This window comes from Myotis myotis, unplaced genomic scaffold (genome assembly GCF_014108235.1).
Source record: "Myotis myotis isolate mMyoMyo1 unplaced genomic scaffold, mMyoMyo1.p scaffold_m19_p_3, whole genome shotgun sequence".
Taxonomy (NCBI): domain Eukaryota; kingdom Metazoa; phylum Chordata; class Mammalia; order Chiroptera; family Vespertilionidae; genus Myotis; species Myotis myotis.
The window spans coordinates 99,831,845-99,852,468 of record NW_023416335.1 but is presented as its reverse complement, the minus strand read 5'-3'; the positions used below and the strand labels follow the sequence as shown (position 1 = coordinate 99,852,468).

The following is a 20,624-nucleotide window of genomic DNA, read 5'->3' as shown; positions in this document are numbered from 1 at the left end:
ATTTGTGGAGAGGCCAAGTATTGAGCCCAGACTTCCAGTTCTCTCTTCCCTCTGTTACATGCACACTGTCTCTCCACAGAGCCTTCAGAAACACACAGTTCTTGCAGTAACCTGAATGGTTTTTTTTTAAAATATGTTTTTATTGAAGAAGGGAGAGAGAGAAAAACATTGATGTGAAAGAAATATTGATTGGTTGTCTCCCACATGAGATCTGACCAGGGATGGACACCAAAACTTGGGCATGTGCCCTGACCCAGCATGGAACTAGTGACTTTTTGGTGCATGGGATGATGTTCAACCAACTGAGCCACAAAGATCAGGGAGCCCACGTATATGTTTTTGATATCTGCATAAATAATGAGAACAGCATAGTTGGGACCAGTCATGATCTGGTAGGTGGATGGAAAGGCAGATTGCTACATTGGTAATATTTGTACCACTCCATAATGTGTAAACACACATTGGAGTATATTTTATAAACATTTGCAAAGTAAATATCTGATAACCTGTATAACTGTACTTTTCTATTTTTGAAACCCTAGTTCAGTTCTTTTTATGTGAATACTTATCCTGTCTCCTTGGATGCTTGCACTATTAATTTAAAAATGGGAAAAGGCTTTAGATAAAAGTAAATGGACTGTGTAGGATTAATCCTAGGTCACTTTACCTGCAATTATGAATGTTTTTTTTTTCATTTTTAACTACTTTCAGTTACAAAGACATATTAACACAGAAAAAAGCCATTATAAACTCTTTAATTTCAAAATGCCTTGACTAAATTTATGAAATATGTATATTTAAGGTCAATCATTTTATAATTTGTCATTGCTTGGAATGTGTATTAGGTTTTTTTGTGAGTGATCCACATCTACTTAATAGTCTGAGTAATGTTCTCTTTGAATAATTCTCTACTAAGGAGTATTTTTTAATAAAAAATATTTTCTTTTTAGCTCTATCAGGGTATAATTGACAAATAAAATTATAAAATATTTAAATTGCACATTTTAAAAGGATTCCTCCTATTTTATCACTTCACATATTTTATCCTTCTTTTTGTGAGAACATTTAAGTCCTATTCTCTTAGAATGAACTCTCTTTTATATTACACAGTATTATCAACTATAGTCACCATACCATTAGTTCCTCCATTCTTATTCATCTTATATATTTGTTTTAGATTGAGTTTATGAAGCTGCAGTTTGTAAGTTGACCATTCTCAAAACCTTTTATTTATAAACAGTTGTGAATTGGCTTCCTATTGTGTGTGGATCGTTATGCTTGCTCTGTGTAGGTGGGAGAAGAGGGAGAATGATTATTCTGCTTGCTTTTGGAATTCTACTTGATTTTACAAAATGTTTAGCAAACATTCCCATCAAATTTATAAATTACATAGCTATGTAAAAAAACATATTTTTATTGATTTCAGAGAGGAAGTGAGAGGGACAGAGAGTTAGAAACATCAATGGTGAGAGAGAAGCATTGATTGTATGCCTTCTACACACCTCTATTGGGGATCAAGCCTGCAACCCAGGCGTGTGCCCTTGACCAGAATTGAACCCAGCACCCTTCAGTCTGCAGGCTGAAGCTCTATTCACTGAGCCAAATAGGCTAGGGCAATTACATAGCTATTTTAAGAAGTGGGTTTTTTTTGTTTTGTTTTTTACCCAATTTTAGATTTTACATTATTTCAGGTGGCAAATATAGGTACCTCTGATTTTGAAGTTTTTTGCAAACATAAATATTTCTACATTTCGAAGAATACTTCCTATTATGAATAACAATATTTCTATCACCAATCTGAAGATGAAGAAAGGGAGGAATGGTGATGTTTCCCCCTCAGGATACCAGTCTGTTGCTGACAGAGCCAAATTATAAGTAAAAAAATCTTTCTTTTTCACTAACTATTAATCATGCTTGCATTGTTTAAAAAGTCATGAGTAGCCCTAGCCAGTTTGGCTCACTGGATAGAGCGTCGGCCTGAGGACTGAGGGGGTCCCAGGTTCGATTCAGGTCAAGGGCGTGTACCTTGGTTGCCGGCACATCCTCAGTAGGGGGTGTGCAGGAGGCAGCTGCTTGATGCTTCTCTCTCATCGATGTTTCTAACTCTCTATCCCTCTCCCTTCCTCTCTGTAAAAAATTAATAAAATATATATTTTAAAAAAAGTCATGAGTAGCTCTCATCCCTAAGTAGAAAAGGAAAAAAAAATGAACAACTATGAAAAAGGGAGTGAGTTTACCTTAGAGTAAATTTAAATGTATTTCTCTCTTCTTTAGGAGAGAGTTATGTGTGTGGCTCAATAGAGCCTTTCAAGAAACTGGAGTACACCAAGAACGTGAACCCAAACTGGTCTGTGAATGTCAAAACCACCTCAGCATCCCGGGCAGTGTCATCACTGGCTACTGCCAAAGGGAGCCCTTCAGAGGTGCGGGAGAATAAGGATTTCATTCGGCCCAAACTTGTCACCATCATCAGAAGTGGGGTGAAGCCACGGAAAGCTGTCCGGATTCTGCTGAACAAGAAAACTGCTCATTCCTTTGAGCAGGTTCTCACTGATATAACTGATGCCATCAAGCTGGACTCAGGAGTGGTGAAACGCCTGTACACCCTGGATGGTAAACAGGTAAGAGAAGTATTGTGATATGACCTTGACTGTATAGGCAAGAACCAGGGATGTGAGGAATTTATGTGGCATGTGGTGGGAATCTGAAACATACATTTACTGACGTTTAGAGAGTTGGGTCATTTAACCAACAAATACATAGGTGCTGCTCTCAAACCAGTCCAAGGATAGTGTTAAGACAGGATTAACCATAGGACTAAAGTAAAAATGCCCATTTCTCTAGCTTAAATGATTACTCAGAGATTTCTACTTTTTCAGTTATGAATTGCTTAACATAATGGTGCTTTTTAGCCATCTACTTTCAGTTTTGTCATATAGTAATCTCTTTTGGCCTTGAGCATGTCTGAGATTTGGAGATAAGCTCTGACCAATAGAGAAAAATCTAAATTCTATCTTTGGCCTACATAATATTTTATAAAATTTACTGTATTAGTAATGTTTACTAGTGAGAGATTTATTTAAATTTTATAGATTTTTGAGTGCATATCTAAGGAATAAAGTATTTCCATCTGATGGCATATTTCTAGAACATTATACATCTTGTTTTGAAAACATAATTTGAGAATTAAAATGAAGGGAGTCTTTTCAGCTATGGAATACCATCAGTTGACTTGGATGAGTGGATTTTTTTAATATTTTGTTTTATTGCTTAAAATATTACAAAGAGTATTACATATGTCTCCTTCCCCCCCCCCCCCCTTGACATTCCCCCGGCCTCCCCTACACCCCAGTGTCTTGTGTCCATTGGTTATGCTTATACTCATGCATACTAGTCCTTCGGTTGATCTCTTACCCCTCCCTTCAGCTCCCAACCCTCCCCGGCCTTCCTGCTGTAGTTTGACAGTCTGTTCCATGCTGCTCTGTCTCTGTATCTATTTTTGTTCATCAGTTTATAATGGTCTCTATAATCCATAAATGAGTGAGATCATGTGGTATTTTTCTTTCATTGACTGGCTTATTTCATTTAGCATAATGCTCTTCAGTTCCATCCATGCTGTTGCAAGTGGTAAGAATTCCTTCTTTTTTACAGCAGCATAATATTCCATTGTGTAGATGTACCACAGTTTTTTAATCCATTCATCTGCTGATGGGCACTTAGGCTGTTTCCAGATCTTCACTATGGTAAATTGTGTTGCTACGAACACAGGGATGCATATATGCTTTCTGATTGGTGTTTCTGGTTTCTTGGGATATATTCCTAGAAGTGGGATCACAGGGTCAAATGGGAGTTCCATTTGTAGTTTTTTGAGGAAACTCCATACTGTCTTCCATAGTGGCTGCACCAGTCTGCATTCCTGGGAATGCAGTGCATGAGTGTTCCCTTTTCTCTGCATCCTCCCCAGCACTTGTCCTTTGTTGATTTGTTGATTATAGCCATTCTGACAGGTGTAAGATGATACCTCATTGTTGTTTTGATTTGTATCACTCAGATGATTAGTGACTTTGAGCATGTTTTCATATGTCTCTTGGCTTTCTGAATGTCCTCTTTTGAAAAGTGTCTATTTAGGTCCTTTGCCCACTTTTTGATTGGATTGTTTATCTTCCTTTTGTTAAGTTGTATGAGTTCCCTATAAATGTTGGCGATTAAACCCTTATCGGTGATAACATTGGCAAATATGTTCTCCCATGCAGTGGGCTTTCTTGTTTTTTTGTTGATGGTTTCTTTTGCTGTGCAGAAGCTTTTTATTTTGATGTAGTCCCATTTGTTTATTTTCTCTTCAGTTTCCAATGCCCTAGGAGCAGTATCATTGAAGAAATTGCTTCGGCATATGTCTGAGATTTTGTTGCCTTTGGATTCCTCTAGTATTTTTATGGTTTCCCGTCTTACATTTAAGTCGTTTATCCATTTTGAGTTTATTTTTGTGTATGGTGTAAGTTGGTGGTCTAGTTTCATTTTTTTTGCATGTATCTGTCCAATTTTCCCAACACCATTTATTGAAGAGACTGTCTTGACTCCATTGTATGTTCATGCCAGATGAGTGGATATTTTAATGTGAGGTGGTCAGATGAATTTAAAGAAAGTCTTATGTGGACTTTTGTAAAGGTTTGACAGATCCTGATGGTGTGCTGAATAAAAAAACACTGACATAGGTACAGTGAGATTCGCTAGTCTATGAGAGTTTACCAGTATCTTTTTGGTTAAGATCATAGGTTTTAGCATACTATTTTTGCTTGAATTTTAGTTTTTAATGTGGATCTGTCCAAATGATTTTTAAAAATTATTTTGAAGGATAATTTGAATCATTTGTATATAAAGTATTAAAAATAAAAACTAGATGCATATATTAAAAGGTTGATCTTATTAAATAGAATAATATAAGTTCTTGAAGGTTAACACATTCAAACTATGAATAGAAATAGATGCAAATACTAGAAAGAATGCTAGTTGTGAAAGAATTCTTCCCCTAGGTATCCATTCAAATGCTCTAAATTATAAAATTTATTAGGAAAAAAGAAATAACTGCCAGTTATTCATTTATACTTGCCAATCTTCTGCTTGTCTCCTAAAACTTCCCCCAAGTTTCTTGTGGATAAGGATTCTGTGGAATGCAACTCCCCAGTTTCTAGTTCTAAGAGGGTAATAGCCTGAGTGTCACCAATATATCAGTAATCAAAAAGTCCACTACTGCCTGGTCAGTTAGAGCAACAATAAAATGGTAAGGTTTCGTATTAAACATTTAAGGTTCCCTCTATAATGTGTGACTCAACTATTTTGTAGTTCTGCATTTTTGTGTATTGAATTTTCTCAGAACGGGAGTTTAACTGTTTTCATAAAAAGTAAAATTTACAGCAAAGATTACATGTTGATAAATCCTCTCCCTCCCTATTCACTTCAGAATTTTGTAGGTTTCAAATTGCTACACACTGATTTTAAGAGTCAGCTTTAGCTATTTTAGTAAACTCTTACATTAACTGATCATTTGTGTGTTTAAGAATGAGTTTCTAAAATAGATATTTTGATGTTCTTAATAGTTTTATTCTTTTTAGGAATTTATATGTAGTTTATGGCTGGTTTTGCTATGGTTTAATAATCCAATGTAATGGGGGGAAAAATCAAGGTTTAATGTTAAAATACTAAGATTCAAACTTTGATTCAGCTGCAGATTATTTATGTTTTTAGCAAATGACCCTAATTGAGTCTGTTTATACTCATCAGTAAAATACGGCTAAAATGATCACCTCCATTTCATAGGATCCTTGAGGGATCAACTATGATAATACATATAAAAGCAATTTTGAACTATAATAATAATATGATAGCTTTATTGAACATTATTCTATCTTTTAATATGTTTTTATTGATTTTTAGAGAGAGAGGAATGGAGACGGAAAAAGATAAATGATGTGAGAGAAAAACATTCATCGGTTGCCTCCTGTACACACTCTGACCAGGGACTGAACCTGCAACCTGGGCATGTGCCCTGACCTGGAATTGAACTGGCAACCTTGTGGTTCAGGGGATGATGCTCAACCAATTGAGACACACTGGCCAGGGCTTGAGCATTATTCTAAATGCTTTCTGTGTGTTAGCATGTCTAATCTTCACAGCTTGATTTTTATCCCTACTTAACAGAACAAGATACTAAGGCACAGAATTTGTAAAAAACAACAACAAAAATACACATGCTAAAAAAAACTAACATGTCTAAGACCACATAGATATAAATGGCAGAGTTGGCATTTGAACCAATCTCCAGAGCTTGTGCTCATAACCACTGTACATAGCAGATTATATTAAAGAGCCAAACAGAAGTAAAAGAATTAAGAAGACTTTTCAAGTGGATAATGTGTCCAAAAAAATCATCTGAAAGACTTTCTCTATTTTTCTCCTGCAGTCGTTCTACTGACAGTTGTATTCAACTATTATTGTTATTATTTTACATTTATCTTTATTGTTGAAAGTATTACAGATGTTCTCCTTTTTTCCCCATTGTCCTCCCTCAAGCCTTCACCACACTATTGTGTCCATGGGTTATGCATCTCCTATATAATAAAATAGAAACATTCAAATTAACCATCTCTCTGTTATGCTCAAGCCACACCCACCAGCCACGCCCACCAGTCAATTAAGAGTGAGTATGCAAATTAACCCAACTAAGATGGTGGTGGCCACGGAGCTGGAGCGAGCAGGAGGCTTGGGTTGCCCCTGGCGATGGAGGAAGCCAAGCTTCCCGCCTGCCCTGGGCTCTGCTAAAGGCTACAAAGTTTTAATTATAGAAGATAAATAAATCCCAGAAAAAAGAAAAAGAAAAAAAAGAGAGGCTGGGAGCTTGGGTAGCCGGGGGGCGTGGCCAGCCTGAAAATGGCCATCAGCCCCTCACCAAGACTGGCCAGGCACCCCAGCGTGACTTCCCCATCCTGCAGGGGCTGCGGCCAGCCTGCAAATAGCCATCAGCCCCTCACCCAGGCTGGCCAGGCACCCCAGCAGGGATCTTCACCTGAAGGGGGTGTGGCCAGCCTGAAAACAGCCCTCAGCTCCTCACCCAGGCAGGCCACACCCCCATTTGGTGAGGATCCCCGCTTGGGGGCTAGGCCAACCTGCAAACAGCCATCAGCCCCTCACCCAGGCTGCCCAGACACCCGAGTGGGGACCCCCCAACCCTGAAGGGGGTGTGGCCAGCCTGAAAACAGCTCTCAGCCCCTCACCCGGGCTGACCAGGCACCCCAGTGGGACCCCCCACCCTGATCCGGGACACCCTTCAGGGCAAACCAGCCGGCCCCCATCCGTGCACCAGGCCTCTATCTACACTAATAAAAGAGAAACATGCAAATTGGTGTCACTCTGCTACGCCCACCAGCCAATCGGATGAGTATACATGTGCAGAGCGAAGCCTGAAGGTGCTGGCTGGACTGAAGACTGAAGACTTAAGAAGACTGAAGCCAAGCCTCGCTGTGACTGGACCAAAGGCCTGGGTCCTGGGTGCCGGAGGAAAACCGGTGCTGGCAGCCAGGTGAAGGAAGACTTATTGCGTGAATCTTCGTGCAGTGGGCTTCTAGTAAACATATAAATTCTTTAGTTAATTTCCCTTCACCCTCCTCCCCCAACCATGCCTTCCCTCTGAGATTTCAGCTGGTTGTTTTTTTTAGTTGAGCATTCAATTTGCTATTGTGGTGAAGTTTCCTCCATTGTGGCATGTTCTCTTTCTGATCATTCGTGTATATGAATATGAAGCAAGAATAGTGGAAAGCTGCAGAGGAATTGGATGATAAAGTGGAAAGAATATAAAATATTTTGCCTGGGTTCCCAGGAGGAACAAAGATGCTTCCTCGTGTACCCCAGGAGTCTTTAGAATTGTTTCTGTTCAGAAGAGAAAATCTGCCTCCATGAGCAGTTAGGATTCATTGACATCCATGCAGAAACCAAGGCCTGATAATTCTCTTAGAAAAAACCCAGGGCTTCCTGTGTCATGATGCTCTGCCATAGGAAGGATGATACACGCTGCTGCCACCACCTTACTGTGCCCATTGTGGCATAGGGGTCCATATGCCACAATGGGCATAGGACATCACCTTTAAGATTGCTTGTTCTATCTCTTTCTTTTTTTAATAGTGTAACTGAATCCTTGTATCAACTCCATAAATGACATGGGAAATCCAGTGCTCAATAGTTTTTAAAGGCAAATTTTTTTTTTGGATTGAGAAAATAAAATTGTTTTTTTAAAAATCAATAGCTTCAGTGCTTTGTGTAAATGAGTAGAGAGGAAGCTATGTAAGGTTTTCATATTATCTTCATGCAGCCTATAGATGTATCCATCAGTGATGCTAGGGTTCCTGGCAATGGCACTGTGAGAGCCGTGCCTGCTGGTAATATGTTATGCCGAGATGGCACTGAAGGGTACAGACCCCGTGCCATTCTCACTCATTCCTGCTCCATTCAGCCTCTTGAGTTTGTTTTAAGCCCTAATCTAATAGTTAATTACATAGCACTGTTTTGTGTTTTGTGGCTGAGTTAAGGAACCCTTGTATTGGAAATGCTGCACCACTTTAGAAGACATTTTGCAGGGAATTGCAGTTTCCGTATAGGACCCTGGTGACTCATGAGTGGCCTATTTGTGAGGAAATTCTAATAATTTCAACTCCATTTTCTTATTAGGCCATTGAAGCTTCAATGAAAGGTTGCTGCCCTTTACCCCCTCCTCACATCCTTCAGGGATCTTCTGCTTACCATGTGATCAGGAACTTTTGCTGGCCTGGTTGGGAGATCAAATAAATATTTGGTTGGTCTTGATTTTAGTGATGTATTGCTTATCTGGGCCTTGACTAAGGGCCCCCAAAGAAGGAAAGAGGTCATTTTCCAGCTGAAGGTTACAATTCCATCCCCTTTCTCCACAGCTGAGGGGAGGCTTTGTAGGGTGTGATAATCATTCCCTCTTGTCACATCCAGGCAATGGATGTTGGGATTGTCTATGGGTCATTCACTCACTCTGCCAGGCAGCTACTCCCAGAGATCATTTGGAGTGTGACTATTTTTTTAAGTGATTAAAATAATCTCAAAAGATATAAGATTTTCAGCAAAGATATACCTGCATATCTGCTAACTTCCTTTTTGGGAACAACTAATATGGCTACCTTGAGCTGTTAAGTCCTCTAAATCTGTGATTCCTGAATCCTTGCTTAGAAACATAAAACACAGCAGGTCTTCAAACAACTAGTGCCTAAGTAGGCAACTTATACTGTGAAGATCAAAGAAAAGGCACTTCCCAAAGATTCCCCCTTCTTCACTGAAATATAGTAAGAGTTCAAAATAGTATCGAGCCAGGCTGGTGTGGCTCAGTGGCTAAACATTGACCTGTGAACTAGGAGGTAATGGTTTGATTCCAGGTCAGAGCATATCCCCTGGTTGCGGCTCAATCCCCAGTGTGAGGCGTGCAAGAGGCAGCCGATCAATGATTCTCTCTCATCATTGATGTTTCTCTTGCTCTCTCCTTCTCCCTTCTTCTCTGAAATTAATAAAAATATATTTAAAACATATGTATCAAAATAAAATTGAAATCATATATCAGTATTGATAAACTAGGTTGCTCTTCAAGTGGAAAATGCATGCACATTCCCATCTTATCTACTCATCAACATTGAAGATCTGTACAAAATAACATCATACTTTAGTAGCAGAGGAAAAACTCACTCAAGGCTGATATATTTTTATCTTATAGGCATTTCACATGCCATGAACTTTGTAAAACCCACCACTGCTAACATCCTAGATTGAGCAAACAATATATTGCCTTCCTAATATGGAAAACACTGGGAATCACTCAGCCAAAGTAAAGATACCCATAAACTGATTTAGATGGTAAACTGTGACAACAGGCATCATAGATACTATCTTAGTCCATTCGGGCTGCTATAGCAGGTACAACAGTCTGGGTGGCATATGTATAACAGAAATTTACTTGTCACAGTTCTGGACTATGGAAGTGCAATATCAAGGTGCTAGCAGATTTGGCCTGGTGAGAATCCACTTTCTGGTTCATAGAAAGCCACTTTTTTGTAGTATTTTCTCATGGCAGGAAAGGCTAGGGAGCTCTGGGGTATTTTTTTGTAGGGGTACTAATCCTGTTCACTCACATGACCTAATCACCCCTCAAAGGCCCTGTCTCCTATGTTGGGAATTATGTTTCAATATATGAATTTTTGGAGACACAAACATTCAGCCCATAGCAGCTGCCAAGTAAAGGAAGTCCCAGTAGTTTTCAATAAATTAATTTTTTACTATGCCTTCTCTCTATGTTTTGATTATTAAATCCCTTTCCCTTTTATAAACATAAAGCTCAAAAGATGCTTGTAAATGAGTCATAATTGCACTTATTTATTTTACGTAGCTAGTATATGAGTTTGGTCATGATGATCAATAGGAATCTATCAATCAGATTTCACAAAATGATCTTTGCTTTTCCTTTGGTTGTTACTACCTAATTCTAATCTGAAGTAAAAATAATTTGGCTCACATTTGAGTTTAGAGAGTTCAGGATATTTCTTCTGCTTACAAGTTAAAACAGTGGTGCAAATTACTGCTATAGCTGGTGTTGGCTATGGCAATTAATGAGCATAGAAAATGTGAAAAACAGAGGTTTCCAAATGAAAAGGAAGGAATTTAGGATGTGATATGATTTGGTTGGACTGGAAAAGGAGATTTTCTGTAGCAGTTGGTAGTAGTGGCTATTTTAACAATAAAATAGTTTTAATTAACCTTGTTGCTTTAAGTATATTTAAACCCTTTATTCTTGGTATACAGATATTTTTAGTGTTATGATTTGGTATATTATCTATGTTGTGAGTGAATGTGACACCTTTTAGTTTTGTTTGCAGTTGATGTAAAAAAACACACACACAGTTGATACAAATAATTTAGCTTACATTTTAAAATGCCAAATTAAAAAGTCCTACAAAAGCTTAGAGCATATGTTAAACTATTCTCAAGATTTGCTAGAGCTCTGAATTTATGGAAAATCTTACTTGTTGTCAAAGAAAAAGGAGCTGAAGAATAATTATGATACTTTGCTTAGGGAATTAACGTGTCCAGAATAGAATGTCCCATTTTCTATTACATACCTTTGGTTGATTTTCATGACTTATAAGAAATACCTGTCCTTATGTAGATATTAATTCCCTCAAATTGGGAAGAGTTAAGTCTTTTTCTAACAGTCTGAGCTTCTCTGACAAAGCAATAAATTATGGGCACCTACAGTGATTTATATTTTTAAGGCTCAGATTAGTTTCAGCAAAAGTGAATTTTATGTAAATTGAATTCTAATGTATTTTAAAATGAATTCTACAGTGTCCCACTGTAGAACTGAAGATGTGTTCCCCAAAGCACCCCCACTATATGCTTCAGGCAGTTTGGCCACTTTTATAAGACTGAGGGCTTTGGGATCAACTTCTTGTGGTGACTTCTGCTTTTGCAAAGGCTGAGAGCCCCAATTTGGCCTGTAAGCCTCCCCTTCCCTCAGGGAGCATGTTGGAGTGAGTAAAAGAACTTGGACTTTCAAGCCAGTTGGGCCTGTGCTCAGATTTCAGTCTGAACAATCTAGCTGGATTGAGTTTGTCATTCAGGCCTGGAAACTTAAGTTAGTTCCCCCCTTAACTGATTATTAAAGTTTCAAAATCCTATATATTGACTATGTTTAGATATGCTGTAATTTTAGCATAGATATATGTATAGCATAATGTAGAGGGAAAACACTAGATTTTATAGACTAGGTTCAAACATAGATTTAAGATTGATAGACTTAAGTTGAAGTCTGTCCTCTACCCCTAGCCATAGTGTAGTCCATTCTCCCATTGGGAAGAGTTAATTCTTGGTTACGTCTCAGTTTTCTCATCTGTATTATAGGAATAATGATAATGCCTGCTTTATAAGTTGTCATGATGATTTAATGAAACAATCCATGTGACAAACTCATACATCTCATTGCATCATCACCACAGCTCTGCAAAGCCAGGACCTTGTCATTTCTCAAGACTCAGCTCAAGGGTGGCCTCATCTATGAAATAATTTCTGACTTCCCCATGTGGAATTGACAGTTCCATCTCCTGGGGCTCTGCTAACTGTCCATTGTAGGTAGCTCCATAATTCTTGATTATGCTGCCTGTTGACTATTGACATGCCTGTCTCTCTCATCAGAATTCATAGGATAAGGCTGGGACAGTGTTCTATTTGCTTCTGTATCTCTAGGACCTGACCTGGTAAATGTTTGTTTAATTGAATGTCTAAATGACTGGACGATTGACTAGTTTGCCATGGGCTACACCTTTAGTGCAGTGCTTGCAAAGTACTAACAGGCCCTGGCCATTTAGGAGCTGACTGATCACCCTGGTGGTATTCTCTGCCATGGTATGTGAGGTGCTCATCATAGTATTTCTTTTCTAGCTTAGACTCCTGCTTCATTAATGACTCTAGGATAACTTAAAAATACACACCCAAAACACATCAAACTTTAGAGCATTTTCTTTGTAGAAAGAACTTGTATCCTACAGGGAAACAATAGACAGTCTGTTAGAAAATATTCACCATCCGAGTCAAGAGAATTGTTCTAAATCTTCCTGGCATTGTTTTAGCCATCCAGCTAATTAATATACTCGATGAATTTAAAAACTGGTGAGAGGTCAATAAGAGATTCGCATGAATAGCGTTTGGCCCAATGATTTGAGATACACAAACCTGCAGTGTCTGGGAGTTTGTGCTGCTAGAGTACAACATATTACAGCAGACTTTTCTGATAAGTTTAAATCCTTGAAATTAAATTAAATGAAAGAGGAAGGTTCAGAAATTAAATGGAACTTAAAAAATCCAACTTTAAATCTGAACCATGTTGTAAACAACATTCCATAGAAAGAAAAGGACAAATGGAAGATTTTGGTTTTAATTAGTTTTTTTCATTGTAAGATTAATATATGATCATTGTAAAGAATTTTGAAGCAAATGAGTAAATATTAAGATAAATTAAATTGATTTATAGTATCATTGACAAGATGGCTCTTGTTAATATTTTCACTTATTTTCTTTGCTTTTTTTTATAAATTTATATCTTACTCTGTATACAATTTAATTTCTTGCTTATAATTTCATAAGATACTATGTACATTCATGTGAGAAATGTCTCAAAATTATTAAGCCATCTCCTCTTTAACTTGTTTTATTGCCCAGATTAAGATCCTCGGAAGGTAAGTTGTCCAGTTTGCTTTCCTCTCTAGTAATTATTCTGCAGAATTTCTCTTATGTGCTCTTACTTATGGCTGGAGCATGGTTTTTGAGATGTTGTTCAATGTAACCAGTTATTGGAAGCTAAACGTATCTCAGAATTTAAAACCCTCTTGGAAAAAAGTATAGACATATTTCAAAAGGTGTCTGATGAAATAAGTCTAGCATTACTCATAAATACTAGGTAACGTAGGCTTTTTTGGTCAAAAAGAGCCTAATTACGATTGTCCATTAGGAGTTTCTCTTTGAGGGAAAAAACAAGATAATTCTCTTTCCATGCTTAGTCACTTCTGCTTTGTGTTATAACAATTTGTGCACTTATGTAAGACCAAAACATCTTGGAGAAAGAAGACAATACTTTATTGACTTTTATATTCTTTTTAAAATGGAATTTATTGATATGTGTATATTTATATAAAACATTTTAAAATATTGAAATATTGAAAACAAAAATGACATTAAAAATGGTAATGTATATCGCAGGTACATGAATGCTTCTCATAGCTATTGCTACTCCTTAATTATCCTGATTTTCTCTCTAGAAAACCTGCTTAACTGATATTTTGCTTTATTTCATGACTTCTGTATTCTTGACTGCCCTTATTAGATGTTTAGTATTTATTAAGTGACATTTATTGATTTAACTTGTGGTTCAGATTCTGATCAGTAGAACCAGAGAATGATAGGGCTAGGAGTGTCCTTTGGATAAATATTTCCAATCTCTCTTTTTCTATACTTGGAATACCATGAACTAAACATACTTTGGCAGGTAGTAAAATAAAATCAATATTTTATTTTTAAAATATCTCATAGGAAGAAAATAATTCAAAGCAAGCATTATCTTTTTTAAAAAGTAGATTTTTATTTTTGATGCTTTTTCAGAGTAATAGTTTGGGAGCTGGTAATTAGTTATACAACAGAAAAAAGTCATAAGATGTTCTACTATATGCTCAGGTATATGCTCTACCCATTTTCTTAAAAACTTTGCTACCAAGAGTGGTTTGAGGGCAGCAGTAGTAATGCCACCAGCGCAATTGTAGAAATACAGACTCTCAAGCCCCCCTAGACCACTAAATTAGAATCTGCATTTTAACAAGATCTTCATGTGATTCATATTTACATTGAAGTTGGGGAATCACTGTTTAGGTGACTGAACACTGTGAATAGATCATAAAAAATCCAAAGACCTAAAGATGGTAAAGCTGTGGCTGTTACATGGTAGATTGAATTAACATTAATTTTAGCTAATGTAGCAGTTTCATTAACATCCTCTCAATGTCAATATTAACATCAGATGGTAAGATATGATTGCCATCAACAATATTCTGGAAAACAGTCAGTTCATTAGTATGAAATGTATGCCCACTGTAGTCTAACCTCAGTGGGCTGCCTGTAAGAGTGGAGGATGGAGAATTTCCTGCATAGAGAATAAATGAAAGTTAAGATGCAGAGAATGAACTGTGGAAATGCTGACCTGATGAAGAGATTAAGTATATGATTTCCGCAATAGGCTGCACAGATTTAATCTTTTCCTCATGTTCTGGATAGCTTTCATGGGGATGACTGAAAGTAATTTAAACTCTTTTGTGAGTTGATTTGAGATATCCAACACTGTCAGGGAGAGCCCTTATGCAAGAGAAAATTCACAGCATGGAGGAACATAGCATAGTTTTTAATATATCCAGGAAATGGAGGGGTAATTTTGAAAATAATTTCCAGCTAGCATGCCTAGAGATTTAGTGGCAAAGAGTCTTAAATCCTTGGCTGTTGAGAACAATAATGGATAAGGTAAACTGCTGTGAAGTAATCAGAATTGGGGTGGTTTACTTACAGTGCAGCCTAGGAGACTAAGAGACGCAGGAGATGTCGCATATTTAATTCAACAGCAGCTGGCAGTGACTCCACTCCACTTAGGCAGTTGTGGCCTCGCAAACAACCACACAATGCCCAGTGACCCCACCAACAGGGACTTTTTAAATGAGAAGGTCAACTCTATCTCTGAGGTTAAATCTCCAAATTGGGGAGAAATAATAAGTTCTAAAAATAAGTGGGGTTTCTATATGGAGAAGCAGTAAAAGGTTCATTTCTGTCATTGGTTGATGCAATGATCCTTGAGAAAATAAAATTACATATTTCTCAGGACTTTTCTGGGATTGGTGTCCTGTGAAAAGATTTGTACAGATATGTTGGCCATTTTGTTTCTTAATAACATCATTGTTTTCTTCTATAGCAAAAATTCCTTTTTTCCTTTATCTACATTTCATGTCACATTGGTAGATTCAGCCAATGTGTATTTAAAAAAAACACACAAAAAACACAACCATTTATTGAACTCTTGTTGTCAGTGGCAACAGTTATTAACCTTATAGGAAAAGAGAAGATCTCAGAAAATCATATGCTGATGCCTCTGGGATACTTTTAGGGGAGGAAATCTAATCTCACACATTATTATTATTGTGCAGTGCCCATTGATTATAGTGGTCATAGAAACAAAGGCCTACAAGGTCTGTGAAGTGAACAGACTATTCCCAGAGTCATCTTTAATTTTGCCAAATTGGTTCAAGTTTCATCTGGGTTCTACTAAGATAGTCTTGTTTTAACATTGCCAGTGTTTTTAATATTGAGAATGTATATATTCTTGTTATTTGTTAGATTAGTAGACATCTACTGAGCATCAGCTCTGTGCCAGGTGTTGGGTAGTTAGAAGACTTGGACCAGTTCCTCCCAAGGGTCATAAGGGGAATCAAAATCCTTTATGGATTTCCTGAATTCACTAGTAGAGAACTTATATTTTCATGTTCAAATGTCTAGGAGATGATTGAAAAGTTCATTTTATTTATGTCCTTGCATTGTTTGCAGATGTGACTGTCAAAACACTCTTAAGCAATATTACCTTCATATTTTAAATAATTAAAATACATGTTCTATTTTATAGTTTAATTAATAACACTTCAGCACATTTAAAATCAGAGTAATGGTAAAAGCCTACTTTTGTGTACCAAGTTGCTAGTAAACAGCATTAAATTTAAATTTGTCCCTGTCCTCAAAGTGCATGGCATAATTTATAAGCTTTTTTGTTTTTTGTTTGTTTGTTTTTATATATTTTCATTGATTTCAGATAAGAAGGAAGAGGGAGAGAGAGATAGAAACATCAATGATGAGAGAGAATCACTGACCGGCTGCCTCTTGCACACCACCTACTAGGGATCAAGCCTGCAATCCGGACATGTGCCCTGACTGGGAACTGAACCATGACCTCCTTTATGGGTTGACATGAAAATACTGAGCCACACTGGCCAGGCTAGAAGCTTTGATAATATTAACTATACTAGCCCTCAACTTTATTAGCCTACACTAGCCCAATAAGGTGTGCTATCTGTCAGATCTGTAAAATTACGATTCATTTTCTTGCATCAGTCAAAGTGAAAGGAAAGTTATTTTCAAGACTTTTCAAGATTATAAAAAAGTATGAGAGAGAACCAAGATGGCGGTGTAGTTAAATGCCTGTACTCATCACCTCCAACAACCACATAAAAATTGCAACTAAAACACTTAATAACCATCATTCAGAACCACCTGAAAGCTGGCCGAATGGAAGTCCTACAACTAGAGAAGTAAAGAGGAAAGCACATTGAAACTGGTAGAAGGGGCAGAGGTGCAGAATAGGCTGTATCAGTACCCATTTGTGCTGGGTTTTTTTTAGTTGGGAGGGAGAACATCCCTGCAGAGGCCTCCCGTGAGGAGCAAGGGGCCCCAGCCCTGCACCAGCCCCCAACCCATGGTTCAGACTTGGGAAGAGAAGTCCCCATAACTATGGGCTATAAAAACCAGTGGAGATGCCGAAACCGGTTTGGCTCAGTGGATAGAGCGTTGGCCTGCGGACTGAAAGGTCCCAGGTTCGATTCCAGTCAAGGGCATGTACCTGGATTGCGGGCACATCCCCAGTAGGAGATGTGCAGGAGGCAGCTGATCGATGTTTCTCTCTCATCCATGTTTCTAACTATCTCTCTCCCTTTCTCTCTGTAAAAAATCAATAAAATATATTTTTAAAAAAAAAGAAGAAAAAAAAAAAGAAAAAATGAAAACCAGTGGAGATTATGGCTCAGTGATACAGAGGCTGCTGGAGACCCAGGTGTTCCTTTTAAAGGGCTAAACTAAACCATGCAGGAACTAAACTTACAAGGTCCTGCTTTCTCTGAGCTCTAGTGCCAGGGCGAGGCTCTGGGGGACCCAGACACATATGAGGAGGAATAGGATTGTCTGGAATTGGGGCAGGAAATTGGGGGCAGCTTTCTCCCAGATGGAGGTGCTCACAGGGTTCATTGTTCCTGTGCTTGGACCTCCCTGATGGCAGGGTTGGCTGGCAGGCAGCCATATTTGTTTGCTCCGCCCTGGAGATTCCCTGAGAGCCTTCCCCATCCAATATGCAGCCCCACCCAACCTGTTTGCAGCAGCTTTTGCATATGAATGGCCTATCCTTGCCCAGGCTTTAGACTTTGTTAAAATCTCTCAAACAAGCTGGAACTGGGTCAGCATGCCCCAAACCTGTCAGTACAAGGTCCAAGACCCTGCACTAGCATGAGCCTGCCTTGCATCACAGTTGGGCCTCGCCTGGGCACCTCCAAGCCCAATACGCATAGCTCCTGCTGGATGGCCCCAGGCAGTGGCTGACTTTGCACCTCCCTGGAGGCCCTAGAGCCAGTGCACCTAGTGGACAGCACCAGACCATACCAGATTACAATTCTACATATCCACAAACAACACACTTAAGGGGCAGACTCAGTGAGCATCAAAGCCCCACTAGAGCAAGTACTGCTCCATAGGGGTGTTTCCTTCACAACAGCTCTCCAAGTGTAGCCACAGCTGGTTCTCACAGACAATTGACCTTGAGATCAATTCCTCCCAGTGAGCAATCAGGGCTCAACTAGAAGACTACATAGTCCACACAGGGACACACCCAGGGGAGGCTGAGCCACTGGACCCTACACGACAGTTACTACACGAGGCCTCTCTACCAATTCCAGGAGAGAGAGCAGCTCTACCAAATACATAGAAACAAACAGAGGAAGCAACCAAAATGAGGAGACTAAGAAACATCACAGATGAAAGAAATGGAAGAAAGCAAAATTTTGGATATAGAGTTCAAAATCATGGTTATACGGTTATTCAAGGATCTTTATGAGACTTCCAAGAATCTTAGTGAGAATTTCAAAGACATGAAAAGGGGCCAGCCAGAAATTAAGCATACACTCACTGAAATAAAGAGTAATTTACAGAAATTCAACAGTAGAGTAGAGGAATCTGAGAATAAACTCAACAATGCAGAATATGAGGAAGCAAAACCCACCCAATTAGGAGAGCAAAAAGAAAAAATAATCCAAAAATATGAGGACAGTGTAAGGAGCCTCTGGGAAAAGTTAAGGTGTACCAACATTCGCATCATGGGGTGCCAGAAAGAGAAGAGAGAGAGAAAGATATTAAAAACCTATTTGAATAAATAATGACAGAAAACTTCCCCTACCTGGTGAAAGAAACAGACTTACAAGTCCAAGAAGCACAGAGAGTCCCAAATAAGAGGAACCCAAAGAGGACCACACAAAGACACATTATAATAACATGCCAAGGGTTAAAGACAATGAGAAAATCTTAAAAGCAGCAAGAGAAAAGCAGTTAGCTATCTACAAGGGAACACCTATATGATTATCAGCTGATTTCTTAACAGAAACTTTTCAGGCCAGAAGGGAGTGGCAGGAAATATTCAAAGTGATGAATAGCAAGGACCTGCAAATAAGATTACTCTACCCAGTAAAGCTCTCATTGAGAATTCAAGGTCAGATTAAGAGCATCACAAACAAGAAAAAGCTAAAGGAGTTTATCACCACCAAACCAGTATTACATGGAATGTTGAAGGGCATTCTTTAAGCAGAAGCACAAGCAGGAGCAGGAGGAGGAGGAGAAGAGGGAGAAATAAAAAATATGAACAATAAAATGGAAACAAATACATATCTATCAACAATTGAATCTAAAAATCAAAATAAACAACTCCAATGAACAAAATAAACTGATGAACAAAATAGAATCAGAGGCATGGAAGCATGGAACAGACTGATGAGTCTCAGAGGGAAGTGGTGATGGAGGGCAGGAAAAGACTAACCAAAGATCTTACCTATGGACACAGACAGTAGGAGGATGAAGGCCTGGAGTGGGTTGGGAATCGAGTGGAGGGGCAATGGGGGGAAAAGTGGAGGAATCTGAAATACTCTTAACAATAAATATTTTTAAAATAAATAGATAAATAATAAATAAATAAGTTAATTAAAAAGTATGGAAGCTTGACTTTGGGGATTTTTACCTTATACATACATACATTTTGAGACACAAGAGAATGAAGGGAAGACCAAGAGGAAATTATATGTTTTGATGGTTAGCAACTCTAATAACACTGTTTTCAAGTTGTTAAAATTATTTTTTGGAAGGGAGAAATAATTACCCTATGTATTTAAATTACTGCATATCTCTATGTCTTATGCTTTTCTCATCTGGAACATACTTACTGTAAATGATCCCATTGTAAATGGGTTCTGTTCCTCTGACTTTTCTTATGTCCTATTTGCCTTATAATTTGATTTACCACCAGCTGAGGAAAGTATATCAGACCAGTTAGTTCTGATATGGAGCATCAGCTTTGTGCCAGCAGATGAGCAATAACACATTGTGTAATGAATCAAAAGTTGCAAGATCTTTTCTGTTACAACAGCTGGAAGCAGTTGGCATGGACATTGCTGAGCAATTGGTTATACAGGAAAATAAAGGACTGGAGTGGTTCCTGGATATGAGGCTCTGTAGAAAAGAAAAACAAAATCATCTTTTATATTGAGCCCAACCCTGGGATAATAACATCAGCAAGAATGAAACAGCAGCTAGCATGTCTTACCTGCTTATATACAAGTATCAGATACTGATGAAAGATTTCCCTTTTACCATTTCAACAGTTTTATGCCACAGATACTATTTTCATCTCTATTTACAGATGCAGAAACAAGGGAAAAGTAATTGGCCCACCCAAGTATGTGTGATGAAGGTGGACTGACATTCTTAACCATAATGCCACACTTGATTTTATGCGTTTTGAAAATGATTTGAGTAAAGAAAATTTACTTGCATCTTTTTTAGTAAGAATATTTTGAGTCATTGTGATGTTTTATCTACTTTACCCACTAGAGTTTAAAAATACTTCTGAAATTATCAAATTCTGGTGACTTGTCAATACTAAACTTTGAGTGGGTTACCAAAAGAGTAGT

General features: G+C 38.1%; 1 protein-coding gene across 4 annotated transcripts in view; it reads left to right on the top strand.

Moving 5' to 3' along the window:
- Nucleotides 1-20,624, top strand: part of DCLK1 (doublecortin like kinase 1) — a 553,061-nt gene that overhangs the window by 32,162 nt on the left and 500,275 nt on the right. For all 4 annotated transcript variants that reach the window (XM_036299715.1, XM_036299714.1, XM_036299717.1 and 1 more), the window contains exon 3: nt 2,275-2,621. In XM_036299715.1, the coding sequence (XP_036155608.1) occupies nt 2,275-2,621 (347 nt within the window). The remainder of the gene's footprint in view (nt 1-2,274; nt 2,622-20,624) is intronic.